We start from the raw sequence: 25,208 nt of genomic DNA, 5'->3' as shown, positions 1-25,208 counted from the left end.
TCAACTACAGTCGGCGGCGGCAATTAGCTACACCTGTGGCTGATAAGATGAGCAGACTTTTGGCTGCTCTGAAGGAGATTTGAACCTGCGCCCTGAGTTCACGTCTCCTCTCTTTCCCCGCAGATCTGAGAGATATCAGAAACTTGCTTGGGACATTGGTGATGACCGGATTGATAATTGGCAAAATGACCATGACCAGGGTAGCTACCTAGTTATTTGTTGCTCCAATTTCATCACAACCAGGGGACACTTTGCTGCCCTTGTAATAACGCCACATACCGTTTCTTTTTTGGTTCTGACTCGCCGACTTTTTGGCCGGAGGCGGATGTAATTCGCCGTCATCGAGGTTCCCGGGCAAATATATCAGCCTGAGCAACCACACGGACCTCCAGGGCTGATCTGGACTATTATTTGGGCTTTCTGATTATCCAGCCACTTGTGTAGAACAATTTTATCGGGCTTTGCTTCTGCAGCAGTTCAACGAAAATCCCTACATAGTTTCTTGACGCTTGATCGGCAGAGTCGGAGAGGTGCTGATTCTGCTGGGTATGTAACTTAACGTCCGTTTGGCTCACCACGTACCACAGGCCAGCCTGTAGCCGGGTCGTTTGCATGTTTCTTATAATTCAAAAGTGGGCTTCAATTTCCATGTTGACATCAACAATCGGCAGCGTACGATGTATATCAACCTGGTGTGGAGTGATACAACGCTAACCTTCAGGGGGGCTGTGGGCGTGATTGACGCTCCCTAGGGCCATAGCTGTGACGGCTTCCAAGTGGGGCCGCTGAGCTTTACGTTATAAAATAAGACTTGACCCTTGCCCGGTTCTAGCTAAAGTGTTCCCGAGGTTAAGCTGGACGACGACTTCACCTGTTGGCATCATCTGGCTCGGTTCTCCGTATACGGCTCTTCAAGTGAAACATGGCCAGGGAGGTAGGTATGAACTGTATATTGTCCACGGGTCCACCAGCGCCCCCAACCCCCAAATAGTCGAGAGGGGCGCAGAAAGGAGAAAAGAAGCCCTGCCACGCCATGCAGTACACCCCTGAGCCAGGCGACTGTCCATCTCTTGGGACAAAATATCATATTCCAAATACGACTGTTGCTGAATTGATAGGAAACTGTACGTGGTAGCAAAAGACAGACCGTAATGCTTATGTTTACAAGTCTTAGGAGTTAGCTGTAACATTTTCAATGAGGTCTTTCAACATAGTGTATCATTTTGAAAAAAAAAAAAAAAAAAGAAAGAAAGAAAGAAAGAAAAGAAGAAGCGAGCACAACTCCCATGGCCAGTTTGAATAGGAGTGAAGTAAAACCACAGAGAAATGAAGACAGAAAACAACAATTCTGGGAAAGGGAGAAAGGTACATTACATATGCGACAGCCGTGGATAGCAAAAGTAAAACTCCACCCTGATGCTTGCACGCCGTTTACAATCAATACCTGCCAATTACCGTAGTGACAGGCCCCGTGTACGTCTTCCCGCCCTGCACACAGTACATTACGAGGCTAAGTGCGACCACGCAGGTAAATATAACAATGCTCCAGTTGAAATTGTTCACAGTGACATGCCTGTCAGCAGGCCAGAACGACCAGAAGAGCGCGAACACAACATAAGTTAGGCCGATGGCATTGATAATCGGGCCAAAAACGGGGCCCAAACTCCAGCGTGCATGGGGCAGCAACTCCGGGCATGTAAGGCGGCGATAGAGTACACAACTGATTGAGACAACGTATGTAGCCATGAGAGCAGCGACGTTGAGAGAGATGATGGCGTGAAATGCGGCACTTGATCCAAGGTTAATGAGCGAGAGAAGCGCGCTGATAAGGCAGGAAATCAATATGGCGTTTGCCGGTATGTGTTTTGTTGGATGGACAGCGGAAAGCCATCTGGAAAATGGGAGGCCTTTGTCTCGTGCGAAGGAGAACGTTTGGCGGGCAGCGGAGGCATTGAAGGAGATATTGCTTGCGATTACTAGGATGAGAATGACGCTCGTGAGTGCGTTTACCCCACTCGTTGACACTGCGTTGCGAAATACATAGATGAATGGGAACGTTGAAGGGTCCCTCAGCGCGTCGTCAACGGACGGGATGGAGAAGATATAGGTGACGATGAATATGACGGCGAGTATTCCGTTCGTGATATACCCCCAGGCAATCGCGTTTGGTACGTTTCTACCCGCATCTTTAACTTCTTCCGCCATATGGGCGGTTGCATCAACGCCTTTTGTCCCTTTTAGCTCAATCTGCTTATTGGAGGAATGATCTAAACACTGGGAGAAGGAGGGCGAAGGGAAAGCGTACTCAAACTTCCGTATATAGCTGAAAGCTGTCCGATCAGAACGCTTACTCCAATATTTGGCCAGCCTCCGCCGTTTTTAAATTCTGTGAACACGGCTTTAGCGGATTGATGGGGAGCCATAACCCACAGAACGACCACGACTGCCAGAAAACCGAAGACGTGGATGACAAGTAGAAGATTCTGTATCATGGGCAGGCCCTGGGCCACCCATATATTGAAAACATAGATCAGGGCCACCATGGCAAATACAAGAAGGGTACCCCTCCAAGCGGTAGATTCATAGTTTGGTTTGTTGACGGTGAGCAGTCCTTGGATAATGTTACCTGTCAGAAAGGACCCAGATGCCGCACCGGCTTGCCATGCCAAAACAGACAACCATCCTGTCGCCAATACTAGATTAGCATCATATATCACAGTATGTTGAGTCGATACCTTGACCACGCATCTTAACTGACCAGTGACGTAGCTCAAGAACTTCTGATGTTTTTCTGACGCAAACTCCGATACCCAATGATATTGTCCTCCAGAAATTGGGGCCCTTAATCAAAGAAGAAACGGAAAAAGAAATTAGTGGCGCATCCTCGTGAAACGAATACCGAAAAAAAAGTATATTTTCTGGTGCGAAGGGAATGGTTATGTATTTACATGGAAGCCATTTCTGCAAGAGAGAATATCACGAAACCAAAACCAATGAAGGTCCAGAGATAGGACCAGAATAATCCGGCAAGGCCACCATTTTTAAGGCCCTCGGTATTAGATCTTGAAAAATTCACATCAGTCGGCTCAATCCATATTGCGCATTCCTGTTTCACAACGAACAAGATGGTGACCATAGGACTTACATCAACATAAACTCCCACGTAGCCTGTAGGATAAGCGCAAAACTGAGGGCAGAAAGCGGACGATAGCTTCTCTACTCCTCCCAAAATGTCAGTTTAGGACGTCAAATATCTGGTTGTGACATTTTGTGATGGGACTGACGATCAATTCTTGTCGCTTGCCCATGCGACTCATGTCCTTTCGGTCATTTTTGGTATGTCCCCGCATTATGCCATTGCCGTCAATATCATCAATGGCCTCCTCGATACCATCCATACTATACCGACCCGGAGCTTCGTGCACAGATTGCCTGGGCGAGCCTTTAGGGGGAGACAGTTGAGCCACTCCATCTGGGGCAGCGTCCATTGTCGTTAAGAGTGGATTGCAGAGGGAGTAGTCAGGTGTTTCCGGTTGCACATGAGAAATGCGTTTCAGGAAGAATTGCAGGGAAGGCATATATAGTGACCAAACGGTCACCAGGTAGAATAAACCACGCCTGGAAAAGGAGGGGTGGAAGAGGTTCGGGATGAGGGAGAAGGCCTCGCGCTGCCAACGTGAATTAGCGCGAAGGAATGAAACGGCATAGCATAAATGAGTGAGTGAGTGAGTGAACGAACGAAGGGAGGTATTGAGGGAAATGTAAGGTATCCTGGGAAAGGGGCGAAAGCCCCGAATAGGAAAATGTGCGATGCAAGCTGCACGACGATGTGCGACTCCGGCCACGAGGGAGAATGACGGCTCCCAAGGGGCCTTCTTTACCCCGTAGAAGGCGACAACTGTCAAACGCCCGTGAGCAACAGGGACGCTGAAAGGCAACGGATATCCAAATGTGCGCAGAAAAGGAAAAGCAATAAACGCATACAGTATGGGATATGTTTGTCCGCTGTCTCCGGGAACACAGCAACTAGCTAGCTAGCTAAGGGGTGGGTGGCTTTCGACACGCTCTGTAGTGCCGGGTTTCGGGTTATTGAATGCACGTCACAGCGGGGTTAACGCGATCAGGGACTTGCAGGCCCGGAACTGCGCTGGGGATTTTAAGCAGCATTGACTGCTGTGCGGATGCGCATGTTGAAGCTGTTGCTGGTTGATGAAACTATCTTTCTGCAATGCATTCGGGGAGGTCCCACACGGGTACAGAGGGTTTAGAGAGTTCCCTCGAGTCAAGCACTCTCTTGGAGGGCCAAACAACACCCGGAACAGCAATGTATGTATGTATGTATGTATGTAATTGCTTTTTTGTCTTGTGCTCCGATCTTGACCCCGCAAGCCACGAATCAGTGCATCCATCCATGGATGTCTCGAGGGCAGCGGGACAGACTCGCACGGTGAGAGTACGTGTGGAGAAGAGAAGACGGCCCATCCGAAGCAATTAACCATAATAAAGACGTCCCGAACAAGAAACAGGGAAGCATTATGACGTTGTTCTGCAACCCTCCGAACCCGAATTCCAGAGAGTTCGTGAGATAAGGCCCAGCAGGCTGAAAGTCGGCTTTGCCACTGTGAGGCATCCTTGTGAGAACTGACAGAGGTTGAGTTGCGTTGACGGGGCTATCATCACTCGTTTATAGCCTCAGTTAACTAACCAGTTGGGAGGACATTAAAATGTTCGACAAATCCGCTGTATCAACTCGCCGTGAGATTCTACATCTTCAGAGATGAGGCGCTGGGGATCCCATCCCACCAGAGTCCAACGACTCTACGACGGCGATCCGAGTCGTCGCGACCAGGCCGTTAGGCAGAAACTAGACATGGGTGGGCGATCAGGGTCAACTTAACCTGTGATAACATCGAAGGGACCGGCTTGATTGGCACCACAAGCGAAAATCCCCCCAAGAGTTTACTTGCCCGGGGCAGTGAAAATCTGCAAGCCAGGTTTGGTTAAACCAGCCGACTTTGTAACATGCGCTGCATCCTCTTTTCTCCAATGCCGGGACAAGCACATGGGGCTGAGGAAGAAGCCATCCCGACCGCCAACCACTCGCAAATGAGCGACAAACCTGATGGAGATTTGTAGCTACACGAAGAGATGTGTGTGCACCATATGGTTTTGGATATTTAATTGTCGTCGCAGCGGGTGTCGAAAATCAAAAGTCAAAAGATCGAGAATCAAGCATCGATAACAAATTGCACTTCACTCATCGCAGCCTCTATTTTGAGCATCTGATGATCGAGATCAGTCTAAACTGCGTTATCGGAGGGCAGAGGAAGATCGGCCGACGCTGTACTCTGTGCGCTGTATCATTCGCGCATCCGTCGTCCATTCGCCAGCCAACTGCCAAATGAGGTGTCTCTTTGCCGAAGGTTGCCTCTTCGAGGTTCCACGAATGCAACGATCATCCGAGATGTTGTCCATTACAGCCTCATCGCAGCATCATCACGAGGCTCTAGCGGAGGATCCATTGGCTGCGGGACTCTCTTTTGTCCCGAATGAAAGGCGGACTCTCCCGACAACTCTCTGTGGGGTGTGCTTGATGCAATAAAATAGAATCCTTGTTAATGGTAACACCCAACACCTGCTGCTATGTTTAGGTCCCCAGGAGTACTTTCTAATATATTGTCCTACCACTATCCGGGCTTCTTTTGGCTATCCAAACGAAGCGCATCATGGATGTACGGTCGTTTCTTCCGAAGACCCGTCAATCGGCCACCTCTGTTATAAACCAAGATGGCTTTGTTTTTACTTCCTTCGCGTTGATATTTTCATTCCATATATTTCGGAGTGAAGCTCGGGTTCCTGTCCTTTTTTTGCTCAAACAAACCCTATGTCTGCATGGCGACAAGCATATTGAGGCCTTTGCCGCCAGGGGTTTCGGAACCTTTGGCGGCAGACACTTACAACGATCGTGGTGGATTCATAGCAATAATCACAGCTCTGTGTCTGGGATTTGCGCTGGTTTCCTTGGGGATCCGTGCATATGTGCAGTATTCCAGGCATGTAGTGAGGAAAGATGATTATGTTCTTCTAGCGGCGACGGTGAGATACCCTTGGCGACATTATACGAGCCACCGCAAGCAAATAAATAAGTCAATAGCGCTCAGCTAACATAGTCTCAGATCCTATTCTGCACCCAATCATCCGTCGTTTTCCTCCAGATAGCTTACGGATGGGGAAAGTCGGAAGAGCTTCTGAGGGGACAGAATCAAATACCTTTGCTGAAGGTATGCATGCATCTCTGTGAATATACCATCTCAACGAAGAGCAAAATCTCTGTGAATGTACCATCTCAACGAAAAAGCAAGATGACTGAAAGAGATTCGATGTAGGCAACTTATGCAGCGGATATGTTATTTATCCTCACTCATTGCGTCTCAAAAAGCTCGGCTGCCATGTTTTACTTACGGATATCACCAAGCCGGAACCATCTCTTTGTAGTATGGGGCCTAGTCTGCTCGTCGGTCATCTGGGCAGTGATATCCATGTTTTTAATAGCCTTGGGTTGCGACCATGCTCGGCCATGGACGGATGTTGGATCAGAATGTCGCTCGATGGTAAGCTATGTCATCGAGTTATTTAAGGGGTATGGTAACTAACTACTTCGACTACACAGTTTCCCCGTTGGCAATTTATAGGGGCGTTTGATATAATCACCGAATTCGGTTTGGCAATTGTATCTTTCTTCCTTGTGGCTGGCGTCCAAATGCCGATGATACGGAAAGTAGTTGTTGTGCTGGCGTTTAGCTCCCGTCTGCTGTAAGTGGCGCTGGAATTTCAATCTGCTGACGTTCGGATATAAAAGTATCCAAGACGCATCCCAATCCTTAAAACCATTCACCACATACCTTCATTCTAATCTAAACTAGGGTCGCACTCCCGGCATCCTTCCACATACACTACGTAGAGAAAATGCTCGACTCTCCAGATCATACGCTGGTGGGCACCTACGTCACAATTTGCCTGCAGCTGGAATTAAGTTATGGAATCATGGCAAATACTATTCCCTGTCTAAAGCCCTTCATGGCCGCATACGAAGACACGGGCAAACCCTCTTACAGGGCCCGTAGCAATAGCGGAAACAACAAAAGCAAAAGCAAAAGCAAAAGCAGCCCTAACCGCAAATCCAGTCGCGACATTCACACTCTCTCTACGATCTCATCATCCGTAAAATTCCCCAAGTTCAAAAACCCATGGGCGAGTAATTCAAATACCATGCATCTCAGCTCCCAACCGCCATCCTCACCACTCCCCAGGGCCCCTCCTAGGGCCAAGCAGCCATTAGGAGCCGGTGAGATAAGCTACACCGCAACGGTTCGCCATAGCAGCCAGGGACGGGATGATCCCAGTTTGGAGAGTGACGACAGCAATCGATTAATTATTAAAAAGGATGTCAATTGGAATGTTGAATGTTCGAAGTCCGCGGAGCGGGAGACAGATCCTGCCCCCCCCTAAATATCAGTCGGGGAGAGCTAGTTCTGGAAACTAGTGATTCATCCCCATGTTCTCCTCCATGTTGCTGGTTACGTGGTTTATCTGTTTCTCCTCGTCACTGTTATTGGGCAGATCATGAAATTTGGCTGTGCTGGTACATACATACCTCTAACGAATGGAAGAGTCATGCAAAAGATATGATCTTGTTGGGAAATTTATACAGCGCAATAGTTTTAGGGAACGGGAATGTAAGGTAATTGTCTCCTGGCGTCTATTGTGGTTTCTTGTAATTTCTTCTCCAGCCTAATTTATATTTGATAGGACAGGCCTGAAACATCAACTATTTATCCTCATCTCAAGAAGTTAAATGTTTATTCTATCACATCGCAACGTCATTGACAGTGCACGCCTATCTACCGTACTTTTTCCCTTTAAAATCCAAACCCAAGCCGAAAAATTTCGATGACTGGCCTATATCATTTTTTCTTGTACGGAGTATGCGTTTTAAGAGCCAAAACACGAGCAGAGTATTTGAGTTGTCGGAAGAAGACAGCGGCAAATGCTTGCTCCAATAAGCTGTGATCTGGATAGATGAACTATGTCCCAAGGCGCTTTTGCACCTGTGGTTTACCGCGTTGCATGTGTATATGCATAGAGTCATGCTGACCTAGCAGCTGCTATCGGTTAATTGGAAGAAAGAATCCGAATTATTTGGAGTATTGTTGTTTTGGGGAGGCTATGAGGGAAGAAGAGGCGTGAAGGCATGTCTCATTATTCTATTAATATCACCATGCATGCATGCATGCAAGCAAGCTGCACGGGCATAGAAATACTACAAAAAATGGGTTGCTCAATTCCAGTGTCTGAATATAATGTTGACAGTAACTATATTTCTCACACTTGCAGCTCTCAGGACACTTCTTTCCATCAGGTCCAAGACGTTGGGCCCCTTCCCCCCGGCTCTCTGCATCTTCCTTGTGGGCGCGTTGTCACCACCAGAAGCAAAGGATGAATATGCCTTCAAAGTGCCTGCGCCTTGATCGCCGGTCATCTGCGTTCCCTATTGGAAGATCCCCCGAGTGAATGCGCCACATTTCTCTGCGGTGTGCCGTGTCGATCTCTCCCGCTTTTTTGGTCGAGGATTTATGGATCTTGAATCCCATTTGGCTTTGCGCTGAAGTTGCACAGCGGGAGGCCGGAGCCACTTCAGCTGCTGCTAGGGACTTTTTCATCGTATTCTGCTGAAATCCCATTCAAATCACATATCAACCCCCCTCCCCTTTCGCTCTGGCCACAGATGGGAGATGAATCAACACTGCACTAAAAGCATATCTCGACAAACCGCAGCTTCATGGAATGTACACCTGCTGAACTACATATAAAATGTATCAAAAAGCTTTGACACGTTATGTACGCTTTCTATCTCGAGTCTCCACTTACTATCTAAAGCTCCGTGTGTCACATTATATCACTAGCAATAAGCGTGGAAATGAATATAGGGTCCAGCGTTATTGAGGTCGAATAAAGGTTTTCCCCAAAGATGCTAAAGTTTAGTTAAAGATTGGCGCTGGTGATGCCTAAATCTTTAGCCCGATTTAGGCTTCACGCGGTCAAACCGTGGAACTTGGAGAGTGGGCGTTAAACTTTAGGGTTAAGCCCGCCCGCAACTAACTAAAATATAAAGGCCGAATATTCTTTACTGTCACTTGTTGTTCTCCCGGGTCCCAGGCACAGTGTGTATCGCAGACTGTAGTTCTTCTAACGTACCGAAACAGTAGCAGACTATTATAATCAATAGACAATTAAATATAAAAAAAACCGTTAACGAGGGCATTCATTTCGACTGATCAAAAATTTTAACAAGATGGGGGGTGTTGGGAAATGCTGGAAAGCTTTCCCACTCAATTTTATATCGTAGTTTTTAATGCCCATGCTGCTTCCAGTGCATTTCTCGCTCTATGATATAGAGGCCCTGGAAAGCAACAAGTAGCGTATGTATTCACACGGCAAGAAGGAATCTAACGAGCATCCTTGGAATCAATGGAAAGGTTGAACGGGGTAGCACTTTTCAGGCGGATGGGAATGCACAATGCTGAATGAACGTATGCGTTGTAGGGAATGTGAAGTAGGTAAAACAGCCCAACATATGACTCGCGATGGTCTTATGAAGATATATCTATCTATCGAACGTCTGCGTATTCAAGGAGATGTACCACCCTACAGGAAATAGCAGCCATAGCATCTATGGATCATGGTATAGAGATATATATATATATGTATGTACAGGTACAATATAAAACATAGCGCAAAAGGGGTAGATGACAGGAAATGACCTCTGTAGCTATACGGACGGCCACGGAGATAACTTGGAGAAGAACGGTCATATGGAATTAGGAAGAGGAATAAATAAGGCGACAAGCTCTCTGAGAAAGAGAAAGGAAATGCTACGTAAAATGCAGATATGAAAAAGAAATACGAAAAGGAATGGGAATTGCAATCTCAATAATGAGACCAGCCACTGTTAAGGTGTTTAAAAAGCAAAGAAAAAAAGGGGTAAATAGGTAGAGACATATCGATCAAGAAGATGGGATGCAAAATCGAGGAACGGAAAGTCGGGCGTTTGTTAGACAAGACGACGGGTATACGCCTGAGCCTTTGAGACGTCCGGCCGGGTCTATAAATGGAGGAATTGTTGTTCTCAATCAGTTCTTCCATGGATGAACCTTGTTTCGCTCCAACTATTCTCATCCCACCCATCTCGCTAATCATCCGCACACCCAGCAGAAGAACAAAAGTTCTAAGAAAGACAAAAGAATAAAAATCGAGAAGAAAAAAAAATAAGTGTATAAAAAGCAAGGCTGGATGATATATTATATCACTATGTCCCGCCCACAGTCGTGCCATTAACCACCGTGATCGAAAACTTAACAAAGTCAAGCACGAAGTCATGTTCCGTGCAGTTAACCCCTTTCGAATCCATCTGTGCACCGGATTCTCCTGCCGGGTCCCGGAAGAAAGATTGGATCGAATCATGGGCCTGGAAGGCATCTTCCACGTATCCTGTCCGCTCAAATATAAAGAGCACGGCGATTCGGGAGAAATCTAGCAATTTTGGAGAAAGGCGAGGTGGGGATGGAGAGGAGCTGGTTGGGGCGGCAGATGGTGCAGTCAGGGATCCAGAGGTGGGAGTAGGAGTGTCCGGCGAACTCGCTATTTGTCTCCCGAGAAGACGGTCTTGTTGGCTCCCGCGGCCATGGATGGATTCGTGGTATGCGGTGGGCAACGGAGAACTTCTCGTGCCGATGTTGCCAAAAGCGCCGTCGGCTAGCGGAACTGTTCGTTTCCGATTCGTGCCATTGAAGGTCACAAGTGCGTTCTGGCTGGTACAAGACACACTTCCGCTGCTGAAAAGACTGAGGATTTTTGACGCGTTGAGTGGGATACTGAAATTTCTTTGCGAATCCTCGAATAGCCGTGGAATGGTGTTGCCTAGTGTTGCATTTTGGAAGCCTGCAGACCCATTGGAAACGTTGATCGTCGTACAGCTGCCATCGCCGGTAACATCACATCTATCCCCTCCGAACCCGTTAACGCAGACACATCCGCAGGAGCCCAGATCCCCGACGCTGATACCACCGTTCATGCATGGGTTCGTCGCCTGGCAACTTCCGGATGCAGGCATTGTCGATTGTTGCGGTGGATCTGGACGGTTAACAACGGTAAGCAAAACAGGAATCGTGACGGCGACGGCAACAACAGCGAGCGCGACAATACAGATTAGGATGAATGCCCAGAGCGGAATGCCACAGAACCGGAGCTTTCTTTTTTCTGGGCCCTTCTCTGCATCTGCGCGCAGTCTAGGTTCGGTGTCGGTGAAGGGGCCTGGCCACCGCTCCCCGCCAGTTGGAGTTGCAATGGCAGGCGGTGGGAATGAAGCTAGAATGTCAGATATGGTACCAGAATTCCGGCTTCCACTATCATTGCTCGCATTCAGAATATCCAACATCCCAAGCCTGCTCGCCGTCTTCCCACGGTCTAGGTTCGATGCAAGCCTGGTAGCACGACGAATTAGCTCAGGCAAGCTTGTTAAACTTCCCCTGGCTTCAGCTCTACGGACGGCAGCAATATCGAGTTGAGGGGGTCGCTTTCTTTGATCCGACCCAGGCAAAGCAGTAAAGCTATCATTTTCAGTCTTCCTCAAAAGCGGCTTTGGAGCTTTACTTTCAAAGTACATGATAGGAATTGGAGGTTTTTCACACTCATCATCGTCTGATGTTTCAGAGGCTGAATGATTACCTGAATAATGTGGTGCGGGCTGATTTAATAATATAGCAGTAGGATCTTTCACCACATTTGCATCCACTGATACAGCCATGCCGATAGGACTAGTCCCTTGCTTTCCATCGACTACTTTATCACTCCTTGCTTTAGAATCCTGATTGCCATTAGCGGATTGGTCGGTTTGAGGCTTATTTATCGTTAATAGCGAGGCCTTTCCTCTCTTCCCCAGACTGGCTTGTCTGACAAGGGAAACAGTTGGCTTGTCATCTACATCGTGTAGGGATTCCTCATCTGACGACTTCTGCGCGTCAGCACCAGGAGGTGCAGATCCCCAACTGGATGGAATAACTTTGCTTGAAGCGTATGACCCACCCTTTCGCGGCAGGCTTTCAGGAAATTCCTCCGGGATTGGCGAGACGAAGGTTGTGCTCGAGTAATGTGAGGATGGAGTCCGTCGCGTTGAAGGGGGAGGACGAAGATTGAGATTCCTTCGACCGGGCGGTCCAGTGGCAGTGGGAAACGATTGGGTGATTTGGCTACCTGGGGAAGGAAAACCTGTCATAGAACCCGGAGGTCCAGAGTTAGTTAATCCAAACACACTATCAGGAGATGTCAACCTCTCGTCTCGGGTTTGGGCCATTGATATACCGTTTTGCGTTTTCTGAAGGGATGACGGGGTTGGACGCTTTTGATATGGCATGCTGGGCGTATATTCATGGATTTTAGACGCATCTAACAATGATGGGACATTGTCAGGTCGAGCAGGCCGTTGAGGAGCTTGGCGTTGAGAAGAGTCCACAGAGTCGGCCGAAGTGCTATTTCCCTTTCGCGATCCAGTTCTGTCGTCGAGCAAGGGCCATTGCGGAGCTGGCGAAGGTTTCGAAATTACAGCACCCTTCGACGTATTATCGAGGGATTTGAATGCAACAGGAACAGGTGGTGGACGTCGGGGATGACTAAAACCTTGGGGTGGCTTTTGTGGATATCGGTTTTTCTCAAGGTCTTCGGTAGGCCGGATTCCTCTATCCCCAACCTCCATTCTCTCCCTCGCCCTCCGAACCGACCCGCCATCTCTCCCTCCACTCTCACTTCGCCCTTTAAGAGCGTCACTCATGAGACCTCAGGTCTATTCGTTATATTCGTTATGCCTTTCGGTTTTGAGAAAGCTGTTATATGTAAGTGTATATCGGAGAGTTTAGAGACGAACACATAGAGAAATCGTAAGAACTTTCAAGCTGGGTTGCATATCAAGCGCCGCGATGGTGTTGGGGAGAATATATGAAGTTGAAGCTGACAATATCGCCAATATCGTGAAGAGGTTGACGAAACCTTTGAGAAAGTCCGCCAGAGTAAAACGAATGACAAGAAAATTACTTCTACAAATCAAGTGTAATCAAGGTGGAATCGGTGTGCCACACGTTGTATTTCAAAATTCAAAACTTCAAGACGTCGAATGAGTGTTGAAAAGGGGGCGTAAAGACAGTGGAGTGCAAATCAGGGCACTCAGAAAGAACCTTCGATGACGATGTCGTTAAGTTGCGGAGCCAGCGAGTGTGTAAACAGACAGGAAAGTGAATGTAATGGAGGACTTCAAGTCCACTTCAGATAGAGATCGATAAACAACATTCGATGTCTATATGGGTAGTCAGTTTCGCAATCTCCAGCTCAGATGCACGCAGTGTATTTCCAGGACACCATGCCGAGGAGGTGACAATATAAAATAAACCCATCACAGTGCTGCCACGAAAAGCGCATGGATAGAAGAACACAGAAATGGAGCAGTAATCGGGTTTCACGCTCAATATCGGTCAACCAAGGCTGCGCTCCTCCACGCCGGATGGCGATATGGACCGGGGGGATCATGCAGAACATACCACAATGTATGTGCCAATTTTCTGTGGTTTGAAGGAAGCGACAGTAAAGATAGCGACAGTAGGCTCCCGAAGCAGGAAATTTCAGCCAATCTTCGGCTTCCTCGATCCCAAACTCGGGACGTCTCGAAATCTTCGCGTCACCGAGAGATATCTCCTCCAAAAAAAGGCTGAAGAGAGCAACGCCAAACACTTTCTGTCGGGAACAAGACACTTCTGCGTCAGGTTAACGCCAGCAAGCCCAGTGTTGGATCTATCAACGAAATGTAGTGGAAGGGGTCCCAGAGCCCTGATCAACAGAGGACACTGCAAAGCTTCTAGCTCAGAGGGACAGGCAGGGGACAAAATGTTACAAAGAAAAAGAAAAAAGAGTTGAAAAGGAGCGTCCTTCTCACTCAGAAAAGCATGAGCCGGAAAGAGAGAGAGAGAACAAAGAACGGTAGAACGACGTTTCTGCAAAGAAGAGTGCTCGCCCTGTTCTTCCTGCGGCCGTTCACCCCACAGACAGACACGGCTTGTGCCTTTTGCAATTGGCTCCCCGGGACGGGACTTGAGAAATTTCGAAACATAGCGCAGATTCGAAGGCGACAACTCGTATCGTCATGGTATGGTGTCCACAGGATCCGGGACACCGCACTTTTTATTGGTCGTCAAGAATGTTTTGTTTCCAAGGCTGATGTTAGCTTCTTGCCTATGGACTAGAGAGTGTTTGGGTGAAGCGCAGCAGAAGATTCAACAGTGAGTTAGTTACCTCAGATGATATTTAGGTAACGTACGTCCCAAGCAAGCGAGCAGCCCATTTCAAGATATTTTCAAATACCTAACTAGTCAAAAGTGTGCCAGCTGCAGTCATCAAATCCAACAGAGAGAGGGCTTGACAGGAGTCTGCTGCCTCATCTGCTGAGCTTATTGAACCGTCTTTCATTCAATCCTTGTCAGCAAAGCCTGTCCACACACACAAAGTACAAAAGTAACACGCTCAGACATGCAAGAATCAGCGTGTCCTGCACCTAGTTTGACCTGACTGAATTTAACATTAATTGGTGATAGTTGAGTTGTGGGTATTTGAGGCATTTGAAATCTAAGCTAGCTATCCATTTGAAATACTCGGAACTGGGTTGCTCACTCGCTTGGGAATTGGCAACAGCTTCTGTAGCTGCTAACATATTTATCATCATCCATTAAAGGGCTTTCGTGGAGATATCAAAACCAGCTCTCGACGCCTAGCATCACTCTAGAAAGGCACTTTATATTTCAGGGCCCCCTTGGGCAAGTAGCTAGTTGGTTATATACCCCATAATTAATATAATTAATGGGGGACCAAGTTATTCCTGAACGCGAGAATGCAATTAGCCGTACCCATGATTAGCGTTGGATGCTAAGTTTCAGGCCGTTCAAGAAGGCTGAAGATAATCCTTAACTAGAGAAGTTAGTTAACAGGACGCGGCCGGGTGATCAATGGCTCTTCTTACACCGAATAAATAAGCTTACGGCACCCCTACCCGTAACGTTGACCATCCTCCGCTGGGAGCGTTGGACTGGCCCTCAGAATGAGCAACTCCGGATGGTGACTCGCCGTCAAAAACGCACCAACTTCGCGAGGTCAATGTTCGGGATGATTTACCGTTGACCGCGGGGCAGCTCTGTATATTATAGCTGCTCGTTGGATCTCGATATTAGCAGGAATCTTCCTCACGGCACCGATCTGGAGAGATCCCGGTGCGAGAATCATTTACCCGTACCTCACAATCAACCCAACAGAGGATATAGATATACTAGAGGCGGCGCACCTAGTATGAAATATATGTTTGCTTGCCTGCATATGCTTAATTTATGAAAAGGACAGGAATTGCTTTCTCAGGTCCAGATAGTTAGGGGCTTTTATTGCACACATGCAATGCCCATTTTGGGGAAATGCTCTACGGAAACTTCCCGCCTCCCAGCATGTTCCTGTGAAAACTGCATGGGAATGAGGGAGAAGACATGCGACAAGAGGGCAGGAGACAAATGATAGAAAGTAGAAAAAGAATATGCCGGATTGCAGTGTTTTGGGGGGGGGGGGGTGAAAGTTATATATGAACTGCTTCATGTCCGCTCATACCATCAGCTGGAGAGGCCTGATCACTCCACTCATTCATGTTCTGGACAAGTTGCTCTGGCATCGGCAAAGTCAACAGCTGAGAGGACACCATATCAAGACAGAAGTTGTTATGTGCAGACTGGAACAGTGCAGCACCAGCCATCTCCTACGACTGCTTCATCCCTCTATAGCATTCTTTCTTCTCAAAGAGAGTCACCCAGTTTCTTTCTATATAACCATGAGCTATAATATCATGTTTCTCATTGGTAAGCAAATGCATAACTAACTAACTGCTAACTAACTATGGTCTGACACAAATAGCTTCATGGTTTCCCGATACAACCCCTTGATCTAACCATATGCCCTTTTTGCAGGTCCCCCAGGGTCCGGGAAAAGACTACTCTGGCTGAGAAGCTGGCAAACGAACACGGAACCTATCACCTCTGCCTGAGCAATGAACTCCCTCGCGATGAAACATCCCCGATTGGACGTGTTCTAAGATACTACTTTTGAACAAGACGAAGTGGTTCCCCAGGGCAGATCTCATCATGTCCGTACTACGGCGGAAGCCTGTAGAGTTAAACAGCGAAACGGGCCATGTGGATTTCCTCCTCGACGGACAACACCGAACGAGGTTGATGTTCCTTCTACAGCACCACAACCCGGGCGCTGCGTTGCTGATCGAGGCAATCGGCGTCTCCTGTCGCTACTGCCCACGTCCCCGCTGTTCCCCGATTCCCTGCCTCTTGACGCGTCCCACACCCCCAATGCTCCTGATTTGTTTACCAGCCCGCAAAACCACTCACTGTTGACAGCTGGGTCGAACAGGTGTTTCTGCACAACCGCCCGCTGGTTTCCAGTTCCTCTTCGACAAGTGATAAGTTTATGAATCTCAGAATCTGCGTCTAGTCGTTGGGTTTTTTTTTTTTTTCTTTTTTCGGAGGAACTTCTCTCTGCTGGCGTTGCACCCCCGCGATGGGCTCTCGGCCAGGCTCGATTGCCCGTATGTTACCTGTGGCCTTGATCTAATGCCTAGATTTCTATCTCAAACTCCCAGGGGCCGGATTCTGACTCTCTAGCTTTTTCTAGAACACCTTGATCGCCAAAACCAGGGTCAATCGGATGCGGATTATGCAGGCCTCCCTTCTTCTCCGCCAGACGAAGGGGTTGTCGACGCCACTCTACTGCAAGCATTGCGGAAAACTTCACCCAACACAAGCCGAAAAAGGACATCCCAGACAGTTCTCACTAGACCACTTCCATTTCGTGACAATTCAGCGCGTATGAAGGAAATCTCAGGCAGCCGTACGCCAGGATCACCGCAACTTCCCCACATTTCAAGAGTATCAAAATTAAACCTGCGGAGAAATCAACAGAGCTCGCAGCAGTTAGTCTTTAAAAAGACCAATAATACCCAGCAGAGCCCTGGAGCCCAGTCAGAAGAAAACCATTTTCAATTTTCAGATCAATTATCCTCTCCTCTATTGCTTCTGCCTCAAGTTTCTCCAAATGGAACGCGCTGGACAACAGTACCCATGGCAGATGAGCCCATCAGCAGTGGTTTCAATTCCCCATCATTTCCCAATCCGACAGCTGCCCCAAGAGCAGCCAATTCACAATTCCTAAGCCGATACAAGGCGGGAAAAGCAGTACCTCTGCGTGACTCCGAGGCAAGAAGCTCTCCTCTGAACTTGAACGAAGCAAAACTCACTCAATGCTTCCAAAACACCTCAATTTCTGACGTTCAATGCTGGCTCGATGGATTAAACGTCGAACCTCCCAGCGATTTATACGAATCTGATGATTCTCCATCTGTAAGCAGGATGAAAAGGGAAGTGTACCATTCCGACTGCAACATTCCGCAGTCACAGGTGCTCAACGGGCATCACTTTAGCCCTCGTGTTGGAAGTGATAAAGAAAACATGTCACCCTCATCATCCACCTTTGCTGCGGGGCCCAAGTTATCACCACCGTTACACATTAGGGATGAAGAATATGACGCCCCAGATTCGGTAGCGTCTTCCACTTCCCCCTCCTTTCGGGAATACAGATCGAAACTCCCCGTCCCATCGACCCCAGTTCTCGTTCGCAAGACGCAAAAATGCTTCACATCCCCGAGGGCTTATGTACGTGGGCGCATCTCACCCACTCTCCCACGAGGCCACTATGTGCTTCCCGCCCGACGAAAGAAAGTGAGGTCGTCTTCGGCCTATGACCCCATGCCGCCATTCGAGATTGAAGAAGACAAAGATGCAGACATTCCTGTAAAACCCCCAATTGGTTCGTCTTGCCCGCGGAAAGAAACTTGGATGGGGTTGCGAGAGTTAAGCCCGCATGTCACACCGTTTCGTAAAGGTCAGGGACCAAAACGATCCAGATGCTCTAGCTACTACGATGAAGACTTCCTCCAGGAGACAAAGACTAAAGAAGAAACGTTGGCCTCTTCGAAACTACCAGTCATGGAAAATGGTCGTCGGTTTCCCATTGGGGATTCAATGAACATGGGGGAATAAGAGGTCAATTGAGCCAAAGCATACCCAAAAAAGCAGAGTTTTGGGGTTGAAAGATTTCCTCTCCTGATGACGAGGAGAATGAATGGAGTCTTTCCATTTTAAAGACCATGTGTAGTTCGTATTGAACCCAAAAAGCGATTGCAATCCCTTATTTTACAGTCATTTTTTCCTTATTCACCAAGCTCCGCTTCCCTCAGCTGCAGGCGTCTATTTTTTACATACACGTGTCTCACCTTTGTTATGTCTTCCCGGAGAATATTTCTTCTGTTAGTATCTTCATAGTTGGACAAACAAGTATGTTCTACCATCTCTCAGTTCTGTACTGACATAAAGAAACTCGGATCCCATGACTGTTTTCTTATCGAAGAGATATGATAGAAATCCAATGAAAAACCGCATTCATGTATCCGTTCTATTATGACATATATTCGATCAACATCAACGTCCACACCGATACTCGTTGATAATCAATGAATTCATGAGATTTAGTCATTTCCATCAATCTCCAGGTTATAACATCCCATTCCCCGAAAAAAAAAAAAAAAACCTGCCTACTTCATACAGTGTTTCCGAGCAACCCATGAGACCTTGCTCGACAAAAACTATCTATAAGTTGAACGACAGTTAGTGGCAGAAGCCCGAAACTAAGCATCTCGTTGCTTCTCTGGTTCAAAAAGCTGTAAGACTGATGATGAAAGAGGGTTGGGGGGGGGGGGGGGTTTCAACTAACCATTCCTCACTGACAAGCAACCCCTTGTTCTAGGCGCAAGGCCCAGTAACAGATGTTAATGCAAGCTTTGGAACAGCATTTCCTCGTTTCTGCTGCAATTTTCGGCAAGCTCTGTAAACCAACCAAACGTGGACTTCGGGTTTGTTTATTTTTTTTTTTTTTATATTTTACTCTTATTTTTTACGTTTGGCTGGCTCGTGAAATGAGCAATGAGAACTTTGTGTTAAAGGGCTAAAGGCCCTTACACCCTGAGCAAGTGGAGGCAGATGTTCAACGGGTAAAAGCAAAGTACCACCAAAAGGATAGGCCTCTCAATAAATAAATTAAAAAAAAAAAAAAAAAAAAAAAAGGGGGAATAATCCCCTGGTAATGAAGACGATGTAATACGATTCCACGTCAGCTCCTTAATTGTCAACAAGACATTCGAGTCTCAGAACACGGCCCTTTTATCTTCACGACTCCGGTAATGAATGACCTTCTCGGACCGCAGTTACAAAATGAAGCCGAGGTTCTCTCGATCTGTGACTTTCATGCGTCGTTCTTTGCGTGCCCATTGACGTGATCCCTCCTTGCGCTGGCCACCCTGGCGTGCCGACTGGGACGTAAGTTTTACCCTTCGGCTGATGCACCCTCAGCAGCTTCACGTGCCAACAGGGCCCTCAACGCCTCCACCTTTCTCTCCACCTCTCGCATCTCAGTAATCACATTCGCCAGGGCAGGTATGGCGCCTTCAACAACCTCAGAAAACGTTTGCTGTGCATTTCGTAGAGCTGTAGGGACAAGGATTCCAAACCAGTTCAATGGATTGGGGGACTGCGGGGTGGGCGCGTTGCTGCTAGGCTGTTGCGGTTCTTCGGAAAATCTAGGAGGATCAAGGGAAGAGCTTCTGGAGGGTGAGGACGTGCTAGATCCCTTCTCGTCGTTTTGGCTCTCGGGGTCACCTTTGTCGACTCCTTTGGCGGGAGAAGACGGGAGGAAAACGTTCTTTATAACAAATGTCGAATTGCTCCCTGTTTGGTTAGAAGTCGCGTCGGGAGAATTTTCCAGAAACTCAATTGTCAATGGTGGGTTAATTGAACTGTGGGACGATGTAGAGCTGGGTCAGCATCTTCTCGCTATTCACGATCTATGTATACACGTATCACGGCGTAGGAGGTGGTGATAAGTAGGTACTATACAGTTTCCTCAATGCCTTCATTCTCTCATCGTAGTAATCTTCGCCATACCGACGGCCTGGTGGACATGAGCGATTCGCACGCGCAAGAGAAAAAAATCCCTACCAGCCAATTATTTTAGTAATTCTATATTTAAAATGAAATAGGATATAAATAATATGAACCCGAACTGAGGAGGGGGATTGGAAGTCCTACAGCGGAAAATTGTCGTCCAATCTCTTCCTGGAGTAGCTGCTGTTGATCCAGGAGAAAAAGGTAGTGTTCCAGAATACTATCCAACTTCCGGGAAAGCTCCGCATATGATGTATCTTGTGAAGATAGCTCTTCGGGGTCTCCTTCAAGCGCCGGAGTCGCGGGGGGCGTTGGTAGATGCACCATTGATTCCCCCGGGCTTCAGAACGAACCGCACCACGGGTGAGATGGCAGAGGGAAAATCTGCAATAAACGGTAAAGAAATGTATATTTCTGCAAGCGTTGCGATATCGCTGGGATGCCAAACTCCGTGTAAAGTAAATGCATTAAACAGTGGAAGAAGACCAGAAATTGAGGTTGTATTCTTTATCGGGAATAACTGAAGTAAAATATTGCTCATCCGAATTGCGACTAACTCATTTGGGATCTTCAACAGTATTCTGATAACTTGTCCATCCCACTGCAACCAGCTTTGGACGGCACAAGGAAAGACAGCAGCATCTTCCTCTTACACTACACACGAATCCCATGGAAATATTCATATTCGATCATTGATTCATCAACCCCTCCCACCAGGTATAAGACAGTTTCCTTGCTGTCTGTCTGAACAGTCACGTCTGGCCAGTAGACACTTCTCGAACCCTGGAACGTCATTGACGAATCCCATGCGCCATCGTTGCTTTTATTGCTGCTACTACAGATATTCCGTGCCATAGCATCCATCGGTTTGAGGGTCTCATTCTCAAACCGAAGACATCCTGCAGCATCTCAATCGTTGCGCACCGTCGCATCCACCGCGCTGCGAGAACCGCATACCAACACCATATATCCGGTGTCGGTTTGTTGACTGCCTTCGGAAAGGAATCACTCTACGCAAAAGACAAGAAAAGGAGAGACATCATTCATTGTAATTTGTCTACAAGTCTCCAATCATGTCCGTTGCCACTCAGGCAAGTACCGCTTTCCAAGCTCGCTCGCTGGTATGATGCTCACTCTCTCCTTGTTCCTTTTCGTCCTATCCTTTGCTCTCTGAATGTCGTATTGTTTTCCAGTCAAATCTTCTCATACTCTTATGTGCTGGCTGTTCTTTATTCTAACTAACTATTTTGTTACATCAGTTCCGGTCACTTCTCCGTCAATCGCGGCAATTTGCGGCATATAATTTTCGGGAATATGCCTGGAGAAGGACGATAGATGCATATCGGGAACACCAGCATGAAACGGATCCGCGGAAAATACAGGAGCTAATGCAAAAAGGGATAGAGAATTTGCGCATGATGAAGGTGAGCACCACAGCGCCTCATCGGCCCGTCCTCCCCGCCCCACGTTTGATGCTCAACTGGAGGGATAACAACCTCAATTCTTGATTTAATGGAATATGTTCACTAATTATTTTTGTTTCGCCCGTGTTTGCAGAGACAAACTGTCATAAGCCAGTTCTACCAACTAGATAAGTTAGTGGTGGAAGGCGAAGCTGCGGTACGTTGAGAATACCCCTCTCATACCCGTCGAAAGGGCGGGGAACATGTGCTAAATCCTTTCTTTGTTTAGGGTAAGGAATCTGGAAAAGAGGGAGGCATCGTGCGGCAGAAGGATACAGGGTAAGCATACAGCAAAATCTAGATTGTGCTTGTTCCTTTGCTAACAAATCCGCTGCAGATGGGATTAATTTGATGGGCTATGCTTCAGTTTGTGGATGGATGGGTTCCAAGGCCTAGATTTAACCTTAAAAAAGTATAGGGCGAAGAATCATATTTCTTATCCCCAGCGAAGTCCATGGGACTCTGTGTACATATATGTATTAGAATTTTGTCTTGCAGTACTAATGTTAACCGATATTTTGAAGGCGATCGTGCTTCTGGTGCAGTCACACCATGATATGATATCTGTGATCCAACAACAAATATATTCCTTTCCGCAGATACTGCGTAGTATCTGCACCGATAAATATATATCGTAAAAATTCAACCCGTTCAATGCTCAACTCACACAATATCAAAATATCCTCGTCTGTTGCTCTGCTTCCCGTCCGTCACAGCTCTCTAAGTAGATAGGGCGCATGGAATAATAAAATGGTCACGTGGTATCGTTCCATCTTACGTGGAACGGGTAACTTGACCACGCACGTCCAAACAGCCTTGACGAAAGCATCAACAAGACACATCTGAGAATGCGCCAGAGTGGTTATGCACACGGGTAGGGATACCTGTTAACTATACACGGATTTTTCCTAATCCTTGATATATTCCCGTCTGTTCTTTGAGAGGCGGAGTCCTACCACATCCAACCTCCTCCTATTGTTGAAGGTTCGCAATGGCTCCGGTACGTTTTCCTTATGTCCGTTCCCCAAATAACACATCCTTGGGATCAATATCATATTGAAGATTTCATGAGTTGCACGAAGAAACAGCCTTGCGTGTGAGTCTCGGGAATGCCTGAGCGGATATGATTATTTCTAAACCATTTTATTAACCAAGTGCGACTTGCACCTGTTTTTAACACATCGACTAATAGAATGTCATTGCAGTTTCGATCCTCTCGTCGTTCCCAGGCATTCGCCGAAACTATCCATAGGACAAGAACTGGACAGATCGATCACGATGTCTTTGAAGGTTTCCCGGTACGGCGCTGGGTCCGGCAAACGGTTGTGATTTCTCAGACCCCCAAGGATGACCAACCAGACCGTAGAATTGGAGGCACACAAGCTCGGCCTGAATTACCAATGCCTAAAGACAGTCATCTTTTAACACCAACGAGTCGAGCATTGCTACGTGCTGCGCGCGCTGGATGCAAATATATTCGACCCACGCCCCGTAATGTTGAGGATGACGAAAAGGAGACCAAAGACGCGGATGTGGCCGTAGCTCCTCCTCCGTCCGAGCGCACATTTACCGCTAGAAAGTGGACATTGTTACCACGTCATATGGAACCTCCCGAAGTGGAATATCTTGCGAAGAGAAGGACCGGGCTGTCGTCGTTATATGGATCATCTACAGCAAACAGGACAATAGAGGTGCAACCCGCGAAGAAACAGCCAATGAGGAAAACTAAGTTCAAAAAAGTTGACGCAGCTACGGGGAAGGTCTCAATATACGAAGCCTGGGTGCCTGAAGGCCATAAACTAGAAGGGGAGATAACAGAAGATGCTGAGGCCGTTGCTGAAAATGCTGAAGCGACAGTTGTTGCCGCATCTCCCGCTCCAGGAACGATTGTTGAAGGTGTTGGGGTAGTAGACGAAGAAGGTGTTGTTGTCGCAGGCGCCGATGCGGGTATTGTTGCCCTGGTAAAAAAGAAATACCCCCCACCCAAAAGAAAGGCAAAGGGTATTGGAAAAGGCAGACGGAAGAAGGTGATGTTTGCGCCTGGTGATGCGGAGGTCGTTCCCACTGCCCCTAGTGCTCCTAGCGATTCCCAGGCTGCAGGGGACATGGTGGAAAAAGTTAAGGTTGAAAACTCCAACATTACAACAGGGTCACAGCATGAATACGAAGACGAGGATGAGGAAAACGAGGGCGAAGAAAGCGATGAAGGGGAAGGATCAACGCCGGACTCGAAACCCGCGGAAACTATTAAGAAATCCAACCAAGATAATGGCAATGCGCCCGCAGCTCCCGAAAAGGAGGAGCTAAAACCGCCAATACAAGAACATCCATTGATCTCAGAACAAGAGCAACAAATAGATGCGTCAATGCCACCACGAGTCTTGTCCAGCTCCCCGGACCTCCCTCTTTCAGCTGCCTCTGCTAGTCTTACTACAAAACCGTCCGACGGAGATATATCTCCGACATCCGAATCGCAACCAACACTACCAACAGCACCGAAGAGCATTTCCCCAACCCCAGATACAACACTCTCTGAAAGGAACGGCGACGCCGCCAAGAACGGACAAGAATTCCCTCCTTCTGAGCCCCTCTCACAAGATACACATACTCAAAATGGCTTTTCAGCACCACTACCACAAAGCCCTAGAAAGGCCGACGGGTCAGAACCCACTTCTCCTCAACCTGGAGATCAACCAGGGTCGGCCTCACCGCATGAAATTACTCCATCGGTTGCACCAGAAGCAAGTAGCGGAACTGTTCTTTTTGATGACGGCGAAGTTGATCTGCTTGGTAGCCTGGAAGCTAGTCTAGATAATGCCAACAAGCCCGAAGCTGCAGACGATCAAACCCCGTCGGGGGAGAACTGCCAGAACAATGCCAATAGTTCGCAACCTGAGACTTCTGTTTCCCATAATCCGGAACCTTTTGAGAAAGAAGATGTTGAAATGACCGGATAAAATACACTCCTGAACCGGAGTTTGTCCTTGTGTTTTATGTTCGTTTTCTTGTTGATACCTCATCGACATGGACTCCCGTTTTCGAACTTCTCCTAGTTTCCTTCATCTATTATGGGTCGCGTCTATATGAATCGACCTTTTTGGCTGGCGAATTTCTACTGTATACCAGGTGGTGGATTGCTTTTTGGAGCTTTTGGGGCGGATTGCATAAGTGCATTGGGGAGTATGAAGTGATCGAGCTATTTCTCCAACTAACCATTTTGCAAGTTTCAATGTTTGCTCGTGTTCTTCCATTTTAAAATTACAATATTCCATGTTGATGTGTGTTTTTCAAGATTGAGGATCGCTTGACCCCTGTTGGGCCCTAAGTTGCCCACGTCCGCACAGCATAATTATGTCTACTTTGAATGGCTTTTTGCTTTTCTCTTACACCATAGCATTTCAGGAGCAGAGGATTTGACTATTAAACCAAGTGACTTTGATGAAACAACTGTATTAATTATGTTTCTTCCCTCCCCTGCATCGCTAATATGATGTTTTAAACAATGAATGTTTCAAATCAATTGATGTCTATATTTGTTTTATTTCCCGCGTTATCA

General features: G+C 47.4%; 8 protein-coding genes across 8 annotated transcripts; 5 read left to right on the top strand and 3 right to left on the bottom strand.

Moving 5' to 3' along the window:
- Nucleotides 1–1,437: 1,437 nt before the first annotated feature.
- PAAG_05927 (hypothetical protein) lies at nt 1,438–3,488 on the bottom strand (the record flags this gene model as incomplete). Its single annotated transcript, XM_015845728.1, has 6 exons — nt 1,438–2,225; nt 2,306–2,683; nt 2,759–2,841; nt 2,949–3,062; nt 3,146–3,216; nt 3,285–3,488. The coding sequence occupies 6 exons, from the start codon at nt 3,486–3,488 to the stop codon at nt 1,438–1,440; spliced, it is 1,638 nt and encodes a 545-aa protein (XP_015699954.1).
- Nucleotides 3,489–4,228: 740 nt separating this feature from the next.
- On the top strand, nt 4,229–4,857 carry PAAG_05926 (hypothetical protein; the record flags this gene model as incomplete). The annotated part of the gene is made up of 3 exons (XM_015845727.1): nt 4,229–4,326; nt 4,507–4,634; nt 4,709–4,857. The coding sequence occupies 3 exons, from the start codon at nt 4,229–4,231 to the stop codon at nt 4,855–4,857; spliced, it is 375 nt and encodes a 124-aa protein (XP_015699953.1).
- A 1,035-nt stretch (nt 4,858–5,892) lies between these two features.
- PAAG_05925 (hypothetical protein) lies at nt 5,893–7,509 on the top strand (the record flags this gene model as incomplete). Its single annotated transcript, XM_015845726.1, has 5 exons — nt 5,893–6,096; nt 6,177–6,281; nt 6,387–6,611; nt 6,671–6,813; nt 6,924–7,509. The coding sequence occupies 5 exons, from the start codon at nt 5,893–5,895 to the stop codon at nt 7,507–7,509; spliced, it is 1,263 nt and encodes a 420-aa protein (XP_015699952.1).
- Nucleotides 7,510–10,366: 2,857 nt separating this feature from the next.
- On the bottom strand, nt 10,367–12,883 carry PAAG_05923 (hypothetical protein; the record flags this gene model as incomplete). Its single annotated transcript, XM_015845725.1, has 1 exon — nt 10,367–12,883. The coding sequence occupies one exon, from the start codon at nt 12,881–12,883 to the stop codon at nt 10,367–10,369; it is 2,517 nt and encodes an 838-aa protein (XP_015699951.1).
- Nucleotides 12,884–16,268: 3,385 nt separating this feature from the next.
- PAAG_05922 (hypothetical protein) lies at nt 16,269–16,598 on the top strand (the record flags this gene model as incomplete). Its single annotated transcript, XM_002792088.1, has 2 exons — nt 16,269–16,437; nt 16,549–16,598. The coding sequence occupies 2 exons, from the start codon at nt 16,269–16,271 to the stop codon at nt 16,596–16,598; spliced, it is 219 nt and encodes a 72-aa protein (XP_002792134.1).
- Nucleotides 16,599–16,695: 97 nt separating this feature from the next.
- PAAG_05921 (hypothetical protein) lies at nt 16,696–18,233 on the top strand (the record flags this gene model as incomplete). The annotated part of the gene is made up of 2 exons (XM_002792087.1): nt 16,696–16,723; nt 16,810–18,233. 2 exons carry the CDS (start codon nt 16,696–16,698, stop codon nt 18,231–18,233), a joined length of 1,452 nt encoding a protein of 483 aa, XP_002792133.1.
- Nucleotides 18,234–19,572: 1,339 nt separating this feature from the next.
- Nucleotides 19,573–20,516, bottom strand: PAAG_05920 (hypothetical protein; the record flags this gene model as incomplete). Its single annotated transcript, XM_015845724.1, has 3 exons — nt 19,573–20,041; nt 20,142–20,239; nt 20,334–20,516. 3 exons carry the CDS (start codon nt 20,514–20,516, stop codon nt 19,573–19,575), a joined length of 750 nt encoding a protein of 249 aa, XP_015699950.1.
- A 746-nt stretch (nt 20,517–21,262) lies between these two features.
- On the top strand, nt 21,263–24,609 carry PAAG_12126 (hypothetical protein; the record flags this gene model as incomplete). The annotated part of the gene is made up of 5 exons (XM_015847654.1): nt 21,263–21,310; nt 21,449–21,613; nt 21,747–21,809; nt 21,882–21,931; nt 22,845–24,609. 5 exons carry the CDS (start codon nt 21,263–21,265, stop codon nt 24,607–24,609), a joined length of 2,091 nt encoding a protein of 696 aa, XP_015702729.1.
- Nucleotides 24,610–25,208: the final 599 nt, after the last annotated feature.

This window comes from Paracoccidioides lutzii, assembly GCF_000150705.2.
Source record: "Paracoccidioides lutzii Pb01 unplaced genomic scaffold supercont2.16, whole genome shotgun sequence".
Taxonomy (NCBI): domain Eukaryota; kingdom Fungi; phylum Ascomycota; class Eurotiomycetes; order Onygenales; family Ajellomycetaceae; genus Paracoccidioides; species Paracoccidioides lutzii.
Note: the sequence above shows the minus strand (reverse complement) of the source record. Positions and strands in the feature narration are given on the sequence as shown.